Source organism: Pinus tabuliformis, chromosome 5_1 (assembly GCF_031772625.1).
Source record: "Pinus tabuliformis cultivar Carrire ecotype Pingquan chromosome 5_1, CPIR1, whole genome shotgun sequence".
Lineage (NCBI taxonomy): Eukaryota > Viridiplantae > Streptophyta > Pinopsida > Pinales > Pinaceae > Pinus > Pinus tabuliformis.
Genome location: NC_142305.1, coordinates 103,715,284 through 103,733,518, shown reverse-complemented (window position 1 = coordinate 103,733,518; position 18,235 = coordinate 103,715,284). Strand labels below are relative to the sequence as shown.

General features: G+C 37.9%; 1 protein-coding gene across 1 annotated transcript; it reads left to right on the top strand.

Moving 5' to 3' along the window:
* Nucleotides 1-7,393: 7,393 nt before the first annotated feature.
* LOC149163649 (beta-D-xylosidase 4-like) lies at nucleotides 7,394-12,265 on the top strand. Its single transcript, XM_089431794.1, has 7 exons — nucleotides 7,394-8,081; nucleotides 8,880-9,167; nucleotides 9,299-9,468; nucleotides 9,605-9,702; nucleotides 9,813-10,163; nucleotides 10,675-11,091; nucleotides 11,241-12,265. Exons 1-7 carry the CDS (start codon nucleotides 7,680-7,682, stop codon nucleotides 11,825-11,827), a joined length of 2,313 nt encoding a protein of 770 aa, XP_089287920.1. The 5' UTR covers nucleotides 7,394-7,679; the 3' UTR covers nucleotides 11,828-12,265.
* Nucleotides 12,266-18,235: the final 5,970 nt, after the last annotated feature.

Sequence of the window (18,235 nt, the reverse complement as noted above, 5' to 3'; positions counted from 1 at the left end):
TGTAGTTATCAATACTTGGTTATTTGTCATCCTGCCTCTGTATGAAGAACGCGTTGTCTTCAGTCCATGATATATCAATGGAAAATACGTTCTGATCAAAGTGAGCCTTAGTGAAAACATAATGCTTGTGCGCTAACTAGTGTCACCTACTCTAGTCGGTTGTTTTTTGTTAACCCTTGTCAGCTCAGCCAAGTAGAGTAAGGTGGGGGGGAAACCTTAACAAGCACATCAGAGGTATATATAAACTACTTCTATGAAGGAACAACCTCTTCTGCTCTAAATAAGTCGAGATCCCTCTTTTGCCTCTGAAATGAATAAGTGTTGTGCACAGTTATGAAAATGAAAATGAAAAAATGAAAATGTGAAATTTTTTGAAAAAATGAAAATGAATCAGATGAAAGAAGAGAAAGGCGTCTTGCACAGAGAGGTGATGCAAGTAACTCTACCAGGGTACTGACCAGGCTCGCTGGCAGCAGAGTGATGCCTGTGTTCCTGCGTGACTCTACCGGGGTACTGTCCAGGCCTGCTAGTAGTGGAGCAACACTAGAGATGAAAACTTAAACTATGACTATCATATGGCTTGTGCACCAATATACCCCTCATCCCAATCAAAACAACTGTGTTGGCTTGGCTTGGAATGTGTATCGACCGATCAAGAGGATGGAGAATGCTACATCTTACAATCAAGCAAGTGTGGAGGCCATGATGATCCGAGAACTGAACAATACTTCCGAAGGTGTTAGACTTGCTTTTCATGAACAAGGTCGATGCAGAGAGCTAGAAATCGACTAGTGTGTCGCCAAGTGTTGTAGCAGCTACAACCACCCTCCAAAATTTTTTCGTAGCTTCATTTTGGAGCCTCCCTAACAACCATCTGTAGCAGCATGTATTGCACTATCAAGTACATAGGCTTTAGCTGAGTTTAAGTGGCTTGTCTGCTTGTGCATATCAACCTGATTGTCTCCCTCCCACAGGTCACATTCCAGACTTAAGCTATTTTCTAACTGAGACACTCCCCCGGAAAATTGCGCAATTCTGGAGGGGAACCAACCTTCCCTCCAGAAATTGCGCAAATCAGCTAGGCAATATGTTGGGCTCTAGAATTGCGCAAAACAGTCAGGTAGTCCTCCTTCATAAAACTACCCAATCTGACCCGGCACTCGGCCTCAACCCAAAACTTACACAATTCTGGGAGGAAGTGACCTTCTCAGCCCATAAATTGTGCAATGCCTATCAGGCAGCCAGCTCTGCTCAGCCCACTGTGCAAATTTTCATCTGAGGCTCGCATACCAATGCATGTGCCTTCAGCTTGACCGGTTCCCTCCGGGACTGAGAAAAACGGATTTGCATGCATGGGATGCTCTTCCTGAAATAGAAAAGGTAGCATGCAAAAGGCATCCCTAGATTTGAGGGATCTATTTTTAGTAGCTAGAGGTTACATGCAAAGATCATTTTAGAAACCTCGCGCTAAGTGTCACTTTTTCCGAGGTTTGTGGCATGCGCGCCATAACCTCGATCTTATCAAAAATTATGAACTGTACGCTGCAGAGGTCATTCCTCACATAAACCTTGCAGCTCTGACATCCCACATCGCATCCAAAAGTCTTTGACACTTTCAACTTCGCTGTTTCAAGGTAAGTTTTCTTTTCATGTCTTACGATGCATTTCTGTCGCTTTTTGTGTTTCGATTTGTGTGATTGTTGTCTGCTTGATTTCAATGAGTGCTTTCTGTTGTTTTAATGTATGTTAGCTTGTGGAATCACCGTTTCAGTTTTCGTTTGCATCTCACTATTGTCGCATGCATGACACTCTTTTCGCATTAACAGTTGCCGTTGCACTGACCCACTTAACACACATGCATTTTTTCCCATTCTCTAAATCTTGCACTTACCCTTTCCATGCATGATCATTCACTCTTGTTTACACTCAATATCACCATGCATTCAGATTCCTCATGTTTTTAGTTACCCGTCGGAGGGTCTGGGCTGCCTTGGCTTAGACCTTGCCTGTGTTGCACATTTATGGAAGTGAAGGCTCTACCATCCCTCCAAAAATTGCATAGGTCTAGCCCAAAACTGACCTCCAGGCTTGCATTGTGCAATTCTAGGAGGTAGTGCCTTGCTCGCCCCAGAAACTGCGCAATGCAGTTTTGTTGGTTTGCATGTCACTGTTGACTGAAATTGCGCATTGTGCAGTTTCAGTCCTTAGCAGGCCATGATGGACTGTGCATTGTGCAGTTCCAATAGTCAATCAACCTCTAGGCATCCCGGACTGTGCCTTGCACAGTTTTGGCAGTCAGTCTTCCAGCCTCCCGATGAAAATCGCACAATCTTCACAGACAATCACACAGGTATGTTACATGTCGATCGTCTAGTTTGTTTTGATTTTCAACTAATAGATTGCTTGTCATGACTGTTCCTATGTCTCCAGGTATCATAGGTGTTTGTCTGCCTCTCAGCAGCATAGGTACAATGGCTTCTAGGAGAGCAGAGTCAAAGACACTGTTGAGATCCGCGTGCGACAAATGTAAGTGGAAGGTTGTTGATAGCACAGACGTAGAGCAAAGTTGCAAGTTCAAGCAGATCCACTTGTGATGAAAGAATCTTTGGAGACTGAGGTTATGAGGCGACATTGCAACAAGAGGATTGCACGAAGGCAGAGAGAGAAATAGAGAAGGAGTTGCAGGTGTCGAAGCGGCAACTCAAGGAAGAACAAGAGTTGCAGGTGTTGAATCAGAAACTCAAGGAAGAACAGGAGTTACAATAGGAACAAGTATAGCAAGAGGCACAACATGCATAGAATGATGAAATTGTGCCCATATAGGTTAAAGACTAGCACAACAGCTGACATGGAGCAAACCAGGTGAGTTGTGACATCGATAGCATGCAAGGGTGTTCAGGAGCATGGATGTCATTATGCACACGCATGTGATCCCACCCATTGGCACACTCACCATGGCGAAGATAAGAAGCAAGTCCGACTGGAGCTGAACATGTATTTCGACAAGTTGATGCACATGGTCACTAACACACACTTGGAGATTAGCACAGACACTATGCATCAGTATGTTGATGGTATGGCCACACTCAAGACAATGATGCAGACAGAGGAGACAAATCAGTGTACCCAGAAGCAACAGAAGCAAGAGTTCATTTCGAGAAAGATGTCACCACAAAGTACACGAACACCATCACAGACTACCAAACTTGGCATCAGTTCGCCACAGTTGACCATCGTGAGGATGTCAAAGAGTTGGTCTTCCCATAGTTGTCCGAGTCATAGTGATGTATTGCATGGCTTGCTCAAACCTATTTTGTCTCACATGGGTACATGTGTAGATTATATGAAACATCTTGTAAAGTGGAAGTTCAAGTGTCGATAGCTTAATGTAACATTCATAAAGTAGTTGAAGGTTCATGAGGGTAGATGAACAGTCACAAAGGGAAATGTCAAGGGTCACCCCACCCTTTTCTATTTATAGTACCTCATAACTCATTGTAGAGGCTTTTGGTCAGCCAAGCTTCCGATAGGAGTATCTTAGAGAAAGCTTGGAGAGTATTGTAATGAGCCTTGGCTTCTCCATAGTGCAGAGCTAGTACATCTCTTTGGAGGAGCAGGCGACAATGACTATAATGTTCCGTTATTGGGGCTAGTGGTTAGTCATGGTTGTATTATATGCTTGGAACTTTCACTTCTTAATATAACAGAGCCAACACGTTTCATGCATATGTTGTTATTGTATTTCAGTTAACTTGTTTACTGTAATGATATATGTATATGTTTGCTTACGCATGTATGTATAGACCCTTTCTGTATATGTCTGTATGAATCTTGCTAAAATGTGTTGTTGGTTTAATCATCACTTTGGATTGTTCGTTCACCTTCCTTCCAGTTTGTGATGCATCTTTTCTCGTGTGTTCCCTTCCAAGCTGCGTGTTTACATAGGTTTCCAAGGGGCGCACTCATTCCACTTTTTGTGTGTTAGAACCATTCATGCACCTTCCTTGGCTTGCTGCGCATGTCACACCCTTGCTACCAACAAGGACATCTTACTTACCTTTGCGCACAACTGCGGTCAAGGCGATACCGTACGACCCACTGCTGGGACTCCTACACCAAACGGTCTGAGGTCTAGTTGGTACTTCTTACCAGGGAGATCCCCTCACATGTTGGTGGGTCCAGCACCGTCAACAATAGGTTAAAACAATTTTATATATTCAATATTCTTTTTTATCAACTACAACACATACTGCATTATTGTCAACATTCTCATGTCACTTGCCCAAATTGAATCTAGGTGGGGATGATTACATTCCTTCCTCCCAACCACACCCAAGATAACCCCAAGTAACTTATATATTCAATAATTTATATTTAAAAATAAAATGTAAAAATACTAAACTATCATAATAACACAATAAAACAATAGTAATCTAATTTTAAGGTCATAGTTAAGCTAAACACTAAATTGATGTATGAGAATCTCCTTATTTCTCAGAGAAGGGTTTCTTTTTTATGTAGGGATTAGGCTCCTAATGTTTAAAAAGGGGTACATCCTCTATGAGGGGCATGTAACCTGTCAAAGAAAGACATATACTCTTAATTACTCTCTCTCTCTCTCTCTCTCTCTCTCTCTCGATATATATATATATATAACAAGCGTGTCGTCTAACTAATAGATGAAATGGGTTTGCTCGAACGTTTTTTCTGGTCAATTTTGTCTATAATTAAGTAGATATTTTTAAAAATCATAAGTTTAAGTTGTTTATTTAGACTAAGCCCATATATATATATATATATATATATGAAAAAAATTAATGATATTTTATCAATTTCCTTTTTTATTTGTACAAGCATATTCAATGGATATGAACATGTAAGTACAAAACAATTGTACACAATTTAAAAGTATATATTAGTCTATTAATTAGACTAAACCTATATATATAGATATTTTATCAATTTTGACTGCTAAGTTATGAAGGCATATATACTCTACCCCCATTTGGTTTTGAACCTGTGACCTCTTAGGAAGAAACACATTCTCTTAACCATTAGGCCCACTCAAGTTGTATACAAATAAGAAATTAAATTATAATGAAATTTATGTATAAAGATTAAGAACGTTTTTGGTAAATTCTATAAGAGATTTGAAACAATTTTCCTATGAAATTGTTACACCTATACACATCAATCCAAACTCGTATCTACATGTATAAGATTAAAACAAAATATTATTCAAAAGTAAATAGTTTGAATATCATAATTTAAATAATAATAATTATGGGCTCTTTTTATCATATTATCTAAATGAAAATGATTTTTTAATCATATAATAATTTCTAAATTTACTTTTAATGGGTGGAAAATTCATTCTCCTTATATGTAAGAAAATAAGTTTATGATTAAGGATCTCACATCTACCTTTTATACTAATACATTGAAGAAACTAATTAATAGTCTATTTTTATATTTATATTAATAAATCATTTTATTAATTTAATATTTTTAATAATTATAATAAATTAATTCATATTAATAAATAACAATTAATAATAACTATTCTCATTTCAAATTAATATATATATATATATATATATATATATATATATATATATATCTCACTGCAGTAAACACTAAGCAAATGTACCTTGCGTGGAAAAATTCAACAAAGAGTACATTGCCTCACATGGGTGGCTGTATCAATAGTGAACAAATCTCAGCCTTTGGAACAACTAAATAACTTTTGCAGGGGAATATAGAGATCTGAGAACGGCAAGCCGAATACCGAATATTTAACAAGACTGTTATGTTAGAGAAACAAGACATATCCCTCCTGTCTGAAGAAGCATTATATGCCTGCAAAATTAGTTATACTTGTTTACTGTTCTGGGATTGCAAAAGCATGCTACAGATGATCTAATATGGTAATTATTAAGTATAGATTGAAATTTCAGAAATTTAATATTTTATATATTATTAAATTAGGATAAATTAATATAAATTTATTTTAAATATGGATTTAATATGGGTAGAAATTTTTTTTTGGAGTAAATTTTTTTATGAGCTGATATTATTAAAATGTTTTATATAATTATTTATTTATTTTTTTTAGAATTTTTTCAAATTTTTATTTGGATTGACATGAGCAAAATTTCAACTTTGATAAAAGAAAAACGCCCTTTCACATCATACTGGACTGTAAAATAAGCCTCTCACTCAATAATAAATAAAGATATAATTAAATATTCAATAATTTTTGTTTTTGTTTTTATATATATTATTTAAATTTGTTTATTGAACATAGTTGGAATTGTTAAAAAGAATAATAGTTATTCGTTTTACTACAATAGTGATGTGTTTATTGTTAAGTGATATGTTTATTGTTTTGCTATCTTTTTAAAAAAGAAAAAACCAACCCATTGATTAAATCAAATCTTTAAGTAAAGGGAAGGGAAAATATATATATTTATTAAATTACTGTTAAATTCATAGTGGTACAGGTTCATTCACACTTTCAAATCTACTGCTCAAAATTGGAATTCTCTGCTCAGAATTATTCTCATTTTGGACATGGCCCCACTCACCTTTATCCTTTCTTCAACTTTACTTTTAAGCTTGCTAGTCGCGAAATTCATCAGATGATCTTTAACCGAAAGACTAAACTGGCTAAGTTGGACAAGGTATCCATTCCATTTAATTATTTCAAACAACTTGCTTAGTGGGCTTGCTTCGGCGCAGCAGGGACAAAGCAACATTTCACACAGCAATATGGATTTTTGATTATAGGTTTAACTTTATGATTATCTTGTTTAATAGACTAATAGTCTAATTCAGGTTAATGGTAATAAATGAATCAAAATAAGTTTTGTATTTTAGTTTGAATTATTGGGTATAGTTTGTTTTCTTTTATCTAGGTCAATTCTTCTAAAAGTAAGTATTGGTTGGCTAATAAGAAGAAAAAGAGTAGAGACCCATTCAGTTCAAGTTACTTGCTAGATTGATACCTCATTTTCATCCCAGTTAAAAGGGAAAAAAATCTAGATAAAATTTGTGTTAATGGATAAAACTCAAAGACTAAACACCAACTCAGTCCTAAGTTACTTGCTCGACCTCTACCTCCCCCCAGTGAAAAAAACAAGCAATAAAAACAGCTCAGCCATAAGTTACCTGCTAGACCATACCTCACCCAAGTAAAAAAAATAAGGAATCTAGACAAGTTTTGTGATTAAGTTTCTCGCTTGATAAACTAAGTCAAGATAATGGTCACAGATGAATCTAACTACAACAGGAATCTATAGAAGTTTTGTGATTAAGTTATACCGCTTGATAAACTAAACCAAAGGTACTGGTCACAGATGAATCTAGCTGCAGCAGCAGGATCCTAAGTCATTTGTTTTGTGATTAAGATAACTTGCTTGGTAGACTTACTCATTGTCATGGTAACGAATGATTCTAACTATAAGACCCATGTGAGTGTCAGAGAAGTCCCTGAACATCATGGCGCCATGGATAATTATCACCTACACCCTCTAATTATTTATTCAGTGTGTACAAGCCTACCTCATAAGTTTAGTAAATCTATAAATTTATGAATGGTGGCTATCGCCATCAACATTCTCAAAGAACGCAGGTTTCTTCTGAGTCTGAGAGTTTGAAAGACTCTCAGATATTATTTCATGGGGACTAGTGCAGTTCCAATTGCAGGTCTGATATTGTGGATATTGTTTTTTCGTTGTGGGATTCATGGCGAGCTCATGTTTGCTTGTGACAGTAGGATTCCCAATGCTGCCAATTACCCGTTCTGTAGCACTGCCCTGCCTATCAAAGACAGAGTTAATGATCTCATTGGGCGTCTTACATTAGAGGAGAAGATTCAACAGTTGGTGAGCAAGGCTGCTGGAGTTCCCAGGCTGGGAATTCCAGGCTATGAATGGTGGTCAGAAGCCTTGCACGGGGTTTCAAATGTTGGCCCTGGAACTCAGTTTGCAGCTGGGTCTGTTCCTGCTGCTACAAGTTTTCCCCAAGTCATTCTTACTGCAGCTTCATTCAATATATCCCTCTGGGACGCCATAGGACAGGCAATGAATCATCTCTCATTCTCTACATATATCCATGCCCTTGGATACTTAATTTCATCTTGGTTTACTTTTTCATGAAGTTTGAAACTCAATTTTGAATGTGGTCTGGCAATATGTTGAAGGAATGAATTATAATACTCAATTTACAGGGAATTGATTGATTGTATCAAAAGTTCCTGATCATTTCTCATAGTGTCAGACTGATTTTCTTCTTCCATGTTCTACTGGGCTTGCAGGACTATGAAGTATACTAAATTAGTATAGAGCCAGACGATTATTTATTTGTAGTTTCTATATCGTCATGAATTTGGACTTGTGTACCATTTTGTTGCTGATTCATGGGCTCTGGAATATATATTTTAATATACCTGTAATTTTCTTCGATTTCATTGTTCAATGGTGTCGTGCAATTTGAGTGTCAGATTGATATTAATATTTTGATCTCACATTAGCTGAGTACTCTGTAGTCTGAGCTGCTTGTGATTGCAGTAGTAGTGTCTGTGTGTCTGTAAATGGCTGTATGCATTTGAGATTGGGATTGAGTTTTACTGGTTTCTTCCTCTTCCAAATGAATCAATTTCTGATTATTTTTTAGTTTTATGGGATTAGCCATAGTCTCATGAAATTGATTATTTTTTAGTTTTATGGGATTAGCCATAGTCGCATGAATTTGTAGTTGGAATTTTTAATTCTCAGGCATTCCTCACTATGTTTACAGTTTACTACTAAGTATAACCAATCTATTTCAGCATGGATTGAATTTAGTAAAAACAACTATAACTGGAATTTCATGTGCAGGCGGTATCAACAGAGGCTCGTGCAATGTATAAGACAGGATTGGCAGGATTGACATATTGGAGCCCTAATGTGAATATATTTCGTGATCCTAGATGGGGACGAGGTCAAGAGACTCCAGGAGAGGATCCTTTACTTGTTAGTGAATATGCCGCCAACTATGTGAGGGGATTACAGTTAACAGATAGTCTGGATCCTAACAGATTAAAGGTTGCTGCCTGCTGCAAACATTACACTGCCTATGATTTGGATAACTGGAATGGTGCTGATCGCTTTCATTTTGATGCCGAGGTATATTAGTTGATTACATAGACCATGTACGGATGCCAATTCAAAATTCATATATCCATATGTTATATAATTGATGCTCCTGGGTGCCAGGGTGGTGATGTTGATTTCAAATCTGGAACTGAAAAATGCAGGTTACACAACAGGACCTGGAGGACACTTATAATCCACCGTTTAAGAACTGCGTGATTGATGGCCAGGCTGCAAGTGTCATGTGTTCTTACAATAAAGTTAATGGAGTTCCAACCTGTGCAGACCCAAAGCTTCTCAATGGAGTTATTAGAGGAGAATGGGGATTGAATGGGTAATTTATAGGCTTGTGAATGCTAGTTTGTACTCCATAATAGTTGCTTAATGGTGTCCAATTTCTTCCAGAAAATAGTGTAGGGTTTTGATCAGCTGTTAAATTGGCTGATTTTCTGTTAAATTTTATTGTGTAGATACATAGTATCAGACTGTGATTCAGCAGAAGTTATGTACAACACCCAGCACTGGACTTCGACTCCTGAGAGAGCAGTGGCAGATATCATGGAGTCTGGTCAGTAGTATGTACAAACAGTAGAAAGCTCTGCTGTGTTATTGATTTGTAAAGAATAAGTGGTTGGGCACTAATTAACTATTCAAATCTTGCTTGTGTCTGATTGACAGGATTGGATGTCAACTGTGGAAATTTCCTTGCGGATCATGGAGAAGCAGCAGTGAAGGTTGGGAAGCTGAAGGAAGCCTTTATAGACACAACTCTATTCAACTCTTTCACTGTTCAGATGCGCCTGGGATTATTTGATGGCAATCCAGCAATGCAGCCCTATGGTAATCTTGGACCTCGGGATGTTTGTAGTGAACAACATCAGCAGTTGGCCTTGGAGGCTGCAAGACAGGGGATAGTTCTGTTAAAAAACAATAATGGAGCATTGCCATTATCCCCAACCCAAATCAGATCATTGGCTGTCATTGGACCTAATGCAAATGTCACCAATGTCATGATTGGCAACTATGCAGGTAGTCCCAACACTTAATTGAAACTTTCTCAGTACCCAAGCTATTCCATCAAATAAGATTTTGTTTTTCAGTTGGCTAAGCTTAGTGATACAACTTAATTATGTTTATTGGTCACCAGCGTTCTCATTGTGGGTTGTCTTGGAAGCTCTGGTACACTTACTATTTTTCTTCATCATTTTCATCATGGCAGTTCACCCTCTTCTGATTTTTCTCATAATGGCAATAATGCTCACCCTACTCTGTCTTCATCATGGTAGGGCACTTACTAATTTTCATCATGGCAGCTCACCCCATTATGATTTTTCTCATAATGTCTTGGTAATCTGGGCCCCTCTCCAAATTACCTCCTAAAAACTATTTCTTCATGGTTGCAGCTCACATGCCAATTTTCAACATTGCAGTCCATCTAATTTTCAACACTGCAGTTCATGAATAACCCAATTATAATTTTTCTCATCCCAATCTTGGTAACTTGAGGCACTCTCCAACTCACCTTCTCAAATGTCTACAGGTATACCATGCAGATACACAACACCTCTACAAGGTTTAGGTAAATACACAACAACTATACATAAGCTTGGCTGTGAAAATGTAGCCTGCCAAAGCAATTCTATACTAATAAGTGAGGCTTCCGAGGCAGCATCTCAAGCAGATGCCACAGTGATAATCGTAGGAGCAGACCAAACAGTAGAAGCAGAGGGGCTTGACAGAGTGAGCCTGTTATTGCCTGGACAACAAGAACAACTGGTATTAGACACAGCAGATGCAGCAAGAGGAACAGTGATATTAGTAGTAATGTCAGGGGGGCCAATGGACATTTCATTTTCCAGAGATAATCTGAAGATATGCAACATTCTGTGGGTGGGATATCCGGGCCAAGCTGGAGGAGATGCATTGGCTGACATAATTTTTGGTCAGCACAATCCAGGTATATTTATATGTCTATCTTGACCTTTATATACTAGCATAGATTCATCTTAACCTCAAATCCATAAATTCATCTTAATCTCAAATGATTGAATCCCTCAAACTCTCAAATTCCCAGAGATGTCAAATTTATTCTTGAATTTTACACAGGTGGGAGATTGCCTGTAACATGGTATCCTGAAGAATTTGCAATAAAAGTACCCATGACAAACATGAACATGCGTCCTGATCCTGCAACTGGTTACCCAGGCCGAACTTACAGATTTTACACAGGGAAATCAGTGTACCCATTTGGCTATGGACTGAGTTACACAACATTCTCTCATTCTCTGGTCCACGCACCAAAGTTGGTTTCATTGTCCCTTCATGAAATCCTACTTAAGCCATGCCATGGAATGAACAATTCCTGCGCTTCGGTCGAAGTGGAGAACACCAAGTGCCAGGGATTGCTCTTTGATCTTCATGCGGACGTGCATAACACAGGTAGCAGAGATGGAGATCATGTTCTGCTCCTGTTTGCCAGTCCTCCTGCTATTCAGGGAATTCCGCAGAAGCGTCTTATGGGCTTCAGAAAAGTCCATGTTGGTGCAGGAGGCACAGAAAGAGTGCATTTCAGCATTGATGTGTGCAAAGATCTGAGTATTGTGGATGGGAGCGGTGTGAAGCAATTGCTTTTGGGTTCTCACCTTCTTCATGTTGGTGATACCAAGCATACCCTTCGTGTTGAAATTGAATGAATATGTCTCGAAAAGAGTAAGATCCTGAGTGGATTGTCTGACATCAGAGATCAGAGTGAAATTATTGAGCAACAACTCCTAAAAATTGGGTGTGGTTGCTGTGGTGTAGTTTAATAATTTGGAAGCTTGTGCAGGGTTGGGCTAGTGGAAGTTGGTGGAGCTTCATTGTTGCCTCTGCTGGGAAGTCTGCAAAGAGTTCTGACACCACTCTAATTGGAAAAAATTAAGCAGTGTTGGCTCTAAGTGGAAACATGCATGAGTTTTAGTTCCCCTCTAATTGAAAAAACCATTAGGTGGTTCTTTTAAACAAAACTATTGGTTTCGGTTTATTATTGAAAAACCAATGTTCCTCATATTTATGATGTAATGCATTTTATGATGTAATGCATTTTCATGAAGTTTTCATGAAGTAATTTGATTAACAAATTTGTGATGAAATATGTTTGCCCTGAAGGTAATATGTTTGTTGTTTTGCCCTGGGTCAATAAACATTTATGATGTAATGAATCTTTATGAAGTTATTTGATAACAAATTCGTGATGAAATATGTTTGCCTTGAATGTAAGGCAATATGTTTGTCTTTTTTCCTTGGTCAATAAAAAAACAAAATTGTCTAATGTCACTTCCTTTTCATGATAGGGAATCTCTTTCTTTGATGCTTTTCAATTATTTTTGGAGTATTTGGATGAAATCTCTGTTTGTTGTCTGTCTTTGTTGTCCCCCTCGCTAGTACTTTTATCATTTATAATATTGGATCCATTTTTTTTCCTAGGATGCTTTTTAATCATTTTTTAGATTAGATTGAATGAAATCCTTGATTAGTGTACCATTGAACAATATATTTATGGTTGGAGTTTTATAATCTTGATTTAATTCTTTTATTAATAATCAGGAATCTTTAGTTTGATTATTTTGGCAAAGATTTAAATTTACACAAAATGATATCTCAAATAAAAAAATATAAGTATATAGATATAATTTTATAGATTAAAAATACTTTTAATATAAATATATAAATTAATATTTTTTTATAAAGAAATTTCAAATAAAAATAATAAATATTTTTAAAATTATTAATAAAATAATATTTATGAATTTATTGAATTATAATAATAATTTATAAAGATGTAAATTATAGATAATAAATAATTTTTCTTTGTTAATAACTATATTACATTATATCACACTAGACACTCGTTATTTATAAGAAAAAGTTTGAATGAAATTATATATGTATATTATTTATTTATTTATTAATGTCTTTTCACTAATATAAATGTAAAGATAAAAAAAACATTAATTAGGTCACAATTTATTAGTTTTATTATCCAAATAAAGTGGCAAGCTAAAGAAAATCTTTTATTAGTTTAGTGTTCTATATGGAGTGACAAGCTAAGACAATGCGCATCTCCTCCAAGACTCTCATATTCTACACCTTAGATGGGAACCAACAATGCTTTTTTTTGGTGATTAGAGGAATTGGAAATCAGGTCGGTCTCATACTCGCGTGACAGGAACCAACAATGTTGAAACTCTATGGGTGAACAATAATATCTTTGATAATAAAGCCCCCTCCCCCCATAACATGTTGAGCAAACAATGAGTAACCCACTTAAGAAACAATGATGTCTCTGCCAATTTGATATCAATAAGACTTAAACCCCCCTTAATCATTGGAAATGATGATTATTCCCATGGGACTAGAGAGATATTTCTAGCAACTCCAAACATAGACTAATGGAAGTTCCTTAACACTTTCTTCAAGTAGGAAAAATCAAAAGGGGGGAACTAGAAGGAGACACTAAATATAAAGAGCATGCATATCCTTACTGAGAACAATAAACTTTCTTACAAATAAAAATCTCTACCACAAATTCCTAAATATGAAAAAAATAAACATCTCTCATGTGTCACCAAGAATGAGTTAACTATGAACGTTTAACTTTAACACTTGTTGACTAAAATTAGTCTAGTCAACATTAACTACCAACTTAGTGGCAATAAAAAACCATTTGAAACAATCCAATGTTATGTCAACAAAGCTATTGGAAAGTTGGATGGAGAGAAAGGAGTCATCTACAAAAAGAGGTTTTTATATGATTTAAAGTTACAAATTAAAGTTTTTAACATGTTTAACCCCTTATAAAAGTTTTATAGTCATTTCATAAAAGCATGCTCTAATTTGAAGCTTTTTTATTGAGTTATAAATATGAATACATGTACCTTTCTTATGCATATTATTATTTATTTAATATAAAGAATATCCTTTCAAAAAAAACCATTGTGTATTCACATTATACCATTGAACCAACGAATTCCTAGTTAAAGATGAATGCTTTTTATGAAAAAATGATTTAATATATAAATTCAAATGTATTTAAAAAATAAAAAATAAATAAATTATATATATATATATATATATATATATATATATATATATATATAGATATATATATATATCTATATATCTATATATATATATATATATATCAACAACAAACACCTATGAACCATCATTTTAAAAGTAATAGTAAGTCACCAATAAACTACAACATAAACATGAAATATACCTATCAACATAAAGCACTTAGAACTATAGGGGAATATATATTTTCCTGTCACTCCCATCACCTTCATGGTCTCCCACCTTTGGTACAAGGTGTTCCCAGTATTGCAACTTCACCTACTTGACCTTCACCTCAATGATCACCACTTGATCCAACCTTGTTAGGCTCATTAATTCTAGGAGCAACCAACCTTGGTACAATAGTACCTCAAATTACATCTCCTTCATAGGCTCATCAATACTACATGATTGAAAACCCCACTCTCAACCTCTTATTTCTGGATTTTTTTGACTTACTATATCTTATGATGATCCATGATCAAATTTTAGCTCAAAAATGAAAGTGCCCAAATTTTTTTGAAACCGACATCAAATCAAAGTGTTCATCACTCTGAATCCAACGACACTTGTTTCACCTCAATCCAATGTCATATGCTCAAGTTATCGTGTTATGATCGTTTGGCCCAATAGCTAAAAAAATATAAGGTTTGCTGACTAGGCAGTTGACTGGGTTCCTATGCTACTGACATCATTAATTTGACTGGGGAGGTATGAGTCAATGAGGATATGCCAAGTTGCAGCCTCATACTGTGTGAGTTGGCTCGTTGTGATTGGTTTATTTGTTTCTGGTAGCTAATGAGGGTGTGCCACGTGGCCCAACCAGAGGTCGCCACATGGCACCATGTGGTTGGGTACAATTTTGATATGGGTCGAACAACCTCAACAGGGTTCAAACACCCGACCTCTCATCCAACACTTAAGCGCCTTGCCACTGGGTCATAAGGGTGGTTCTTATCCTCTAAGGGCTTTGGCTCTATTTAAGGTTTATGTGGTGCATATGTATGGAGGAGGGGTTGAGCAGTCACCCGCGACCCTCTATCACCTACACACCATACGACCAAACCCTAGGCACAAGGTCTGGGGCTCGAGACCTTAGCCTAGCCCCTAGTCATGGACCTTCGCATAAAACAACAAGAGGAAGGTGAGGAGTAGCCAACAGAGCGGGGGTGGGACAACCCTAGCCACGGTCATATGACACCTGCACAGGACCACGACACAACCGGGAAGGAGCTTGGTGGAGATAAGCTCCAGACTCTGGGCATATTGCGCCCACAGGACCTCGAAAAAATATAGCGAGGGAAATTTGGCGGAAAGGGTGGGTTGTTGGCTCAACCATCCGCCCCATGGGTGTAACATGACCAACAACCTGACATTTTGGTGCCTAGGCCGGCAGGGGCGGGAGGTTAGCCCTAACCCTTAGGCCTATGGCGCCCCATGTTGCCAGATTATTCCGCATTAGGAATTATTGGACGAATTAAATGTCCAACAAAATTCACCTTCGATGGGCAAATTTTTCGCCTCCATAGTGGAAAACATAGAGAAATTGTAGTGTTAGACAATTTATCCATTTTGTAGGATGGATAACAGAGAAGGAGTTAGGAGAGCTTGTGAGAGTCATAACTTATTGAGTTTTTTGCCTTTTAGAGCTCAAGAAGGGTCTAGATAGGGTTTTTTTGGACATTCTGGATCTAATGGTGACCTCTATTTGCTGATTATAGCACATTTGAAGAGACTTTTTGGAGGTTCAAGTTCATGGGTGTATGGATCTATTGACGGTGTTGGACCTGCCAACATTCAGGGGATAACCCCAGTATGAAGTCCCAACTAGACCTCACACCGTTTGGTGTGGGAGTCCCATCCGATATGATGGTTCGGTTGCCATTACCTTAAGAATTTGCATCAACTCTTGCTTGTCAGCACAAGAGAGTGGTATGCTTTGTCTTCGGGAAGTGAGGTTCACGTGCCTGGTGAGTGTAAGTGTACTTGTGTCAATGGTTCTTTCACTGTGAGGGGAAAAGAGTGAAGGTGAGTTCCAGGTTGAAAGGGATCAATCCAAACTCGGCTAGGAACACACAACACAAAAGGACATACACAGCTTCTGATGGAGTAGTCCACTTGGATGTAAATCACAATATACAAGGTAAGATAACATGTATAGTACTCACGGATCAGTCTGAACGAGTGCAATGGTTGTTACAACAAGGTTCATGTGAAAGTTGTGTCTGATGTCGAATGGAGAAGTTGACATAGACGAGACAACATTGACAACATATACAACACATTTCCATTAATAGATTATGCATTACAACAAATGAATTAGTTAAGATGTAGAACACAGGTTAAAGAAACATGCATTACAAGTGTTAAATATCAGTCTGACAACAAATACAACACATGTGTGAAAATGTGCCGGCCTGTTAACAGGCTTCTGAATTAAGCGAAAGTTCCAAGACACATTATTACATCATACATCACTAACCCCGTCAGCGGGGCGTTGGAGCCACTACTTACTCCTCAAAGAAAAGATTACAGACTCTCTAGGCTATGTGGGAGGAGCTGAGCTGAAAAGTCCTTTCATGTACAAATGAGGGGGGTATTTATAGCCCGGGGTGAAACTGACCCTTGTGGCTGTTCAAATACCCTCATGACCATTCAACTTCCATGACTTTCCAACTTACATGACTCTATATTCAACAACTAGGTCTCTTGGACTTCCATGTTACATCACATTGATTGAAAACAAGCCCATTGTGGAAATGTGGGCAACATGACTCATGACATGACTCGACATGACTTGACATTGATACGGGATGATGGTTCCAAGAAACTGCTGATGAAAACTGCCAAGAGTCACTAAGAGATGTAGGCAGACAATCTGAGTCGACAGTGACTGTCTGCAAGGTCTAGCTCGGCTGCGAGGCAAAATTACACAAATTTTGGGAAGGACAATACGAGTTGTAGGAGGGAAAGGCAAGCATGCTATGCGCATTTTCTGGAACGAACAATCAGCGAAGGCTAGACAGACAGATTTGCAAAATTTTCCAAAGGAATGGGTTGAGTTGCATGAAGGGTCAGCAGGAAGGGATTGTGCAGTTTTTATTGAGAACTGCTTGGGAGATTAGCAGCCAGAACTGCGCAATTCCCAGAGGGAACTGCCAATTGGCTGCTGGGTCACTCGCAGCCAGAACTACACAATTCCCATAGGGAACTTCTAGTTGGCTGCTGGGTCACTGGCAGCCAGAACTACACAGTTCCCAGAGGGAACTGCTAGTTGGTTGTTGGGGTCACTGGCAGCCAGAACTGTGCAATTTTAAGAGGGAACTGGCAGTTGGCTGCTCAGTCACTGGTAGCAAAAGATGCATAATTTCTAGAGGAAACAGGCAGTCTGCTGCTAAGAGCTACTGGCTGGGAAAACTGCACTCAGGCTGGGAGGCTGGTTTGCTAATCATCTCTGTGTAATTTCTGAGCTGAGCTGACTGATGGGTAATGGAAGGACTGCTCATGAGCACTGCGTAATTTCTTAGATGAACAGTTGGTCGACGGTCTAGATGACTGACTGAGAAAACTGCACAATATTTTGAAGGAGACAGGGACAGGCACTTGGTGTCTGTCTGGCTTGTTTGTGCAATCTCCTCAATCAGTTGAACGGGTGAGGTAAATGGCCTTTGCGTAATTTTTGAGGGGAGTCAGTCCCGGGGTGACTGCTGGGTCCGACTGTCTGGGTGACCAGCATGAGAGTTAATTGAGTTGCTTGCGGGCAATGCAGCTTGAAGGACTAGCTTGGTGCTTCTGCACTGTTCTAGTTGACAGTTGATTGAGTTGAAAGTAGGGTGATGGTCCAGCTGTCAATGAGGAGTCTGGTCATCAGAACTTCAGCAAAAATGACTAAGTGTGTGAACAGTCGAAAGATGCATAGGTGATCATACGAACACACACTCGCATGAATTGATGACGAAACGACCAAACCATCTAGACACACATGTTCAACATGACTGACCGAT

What these genes read in the sequence shown, in the direction of transcription:
- LOC149163649 (XM_089431794.1), top strand. Translation starts at nt 7,680, where the DNA reads ATGGGGACTAGTGCAGTTCCAATTGCAGGTCTGATATTGTGGATATTG. An exon ending in TCTGGGACGCCATAGGACAG is followed by an intron (nt 8,082 to 8,879) that starts GCAATGAATCAT and finishes TTTCATGTGCAG; the next exon opens with GCGGTATCAACAGAGGCTCG. An exon ending in GGCAGATATCATGGAGTCTG is followed by an intron (nt 9,703 to 9,812) that starts GTCAGTAGTATG and finishes TCTGATTGACAG; the next exon opens with GATTGGATGTCAACTGTGGA.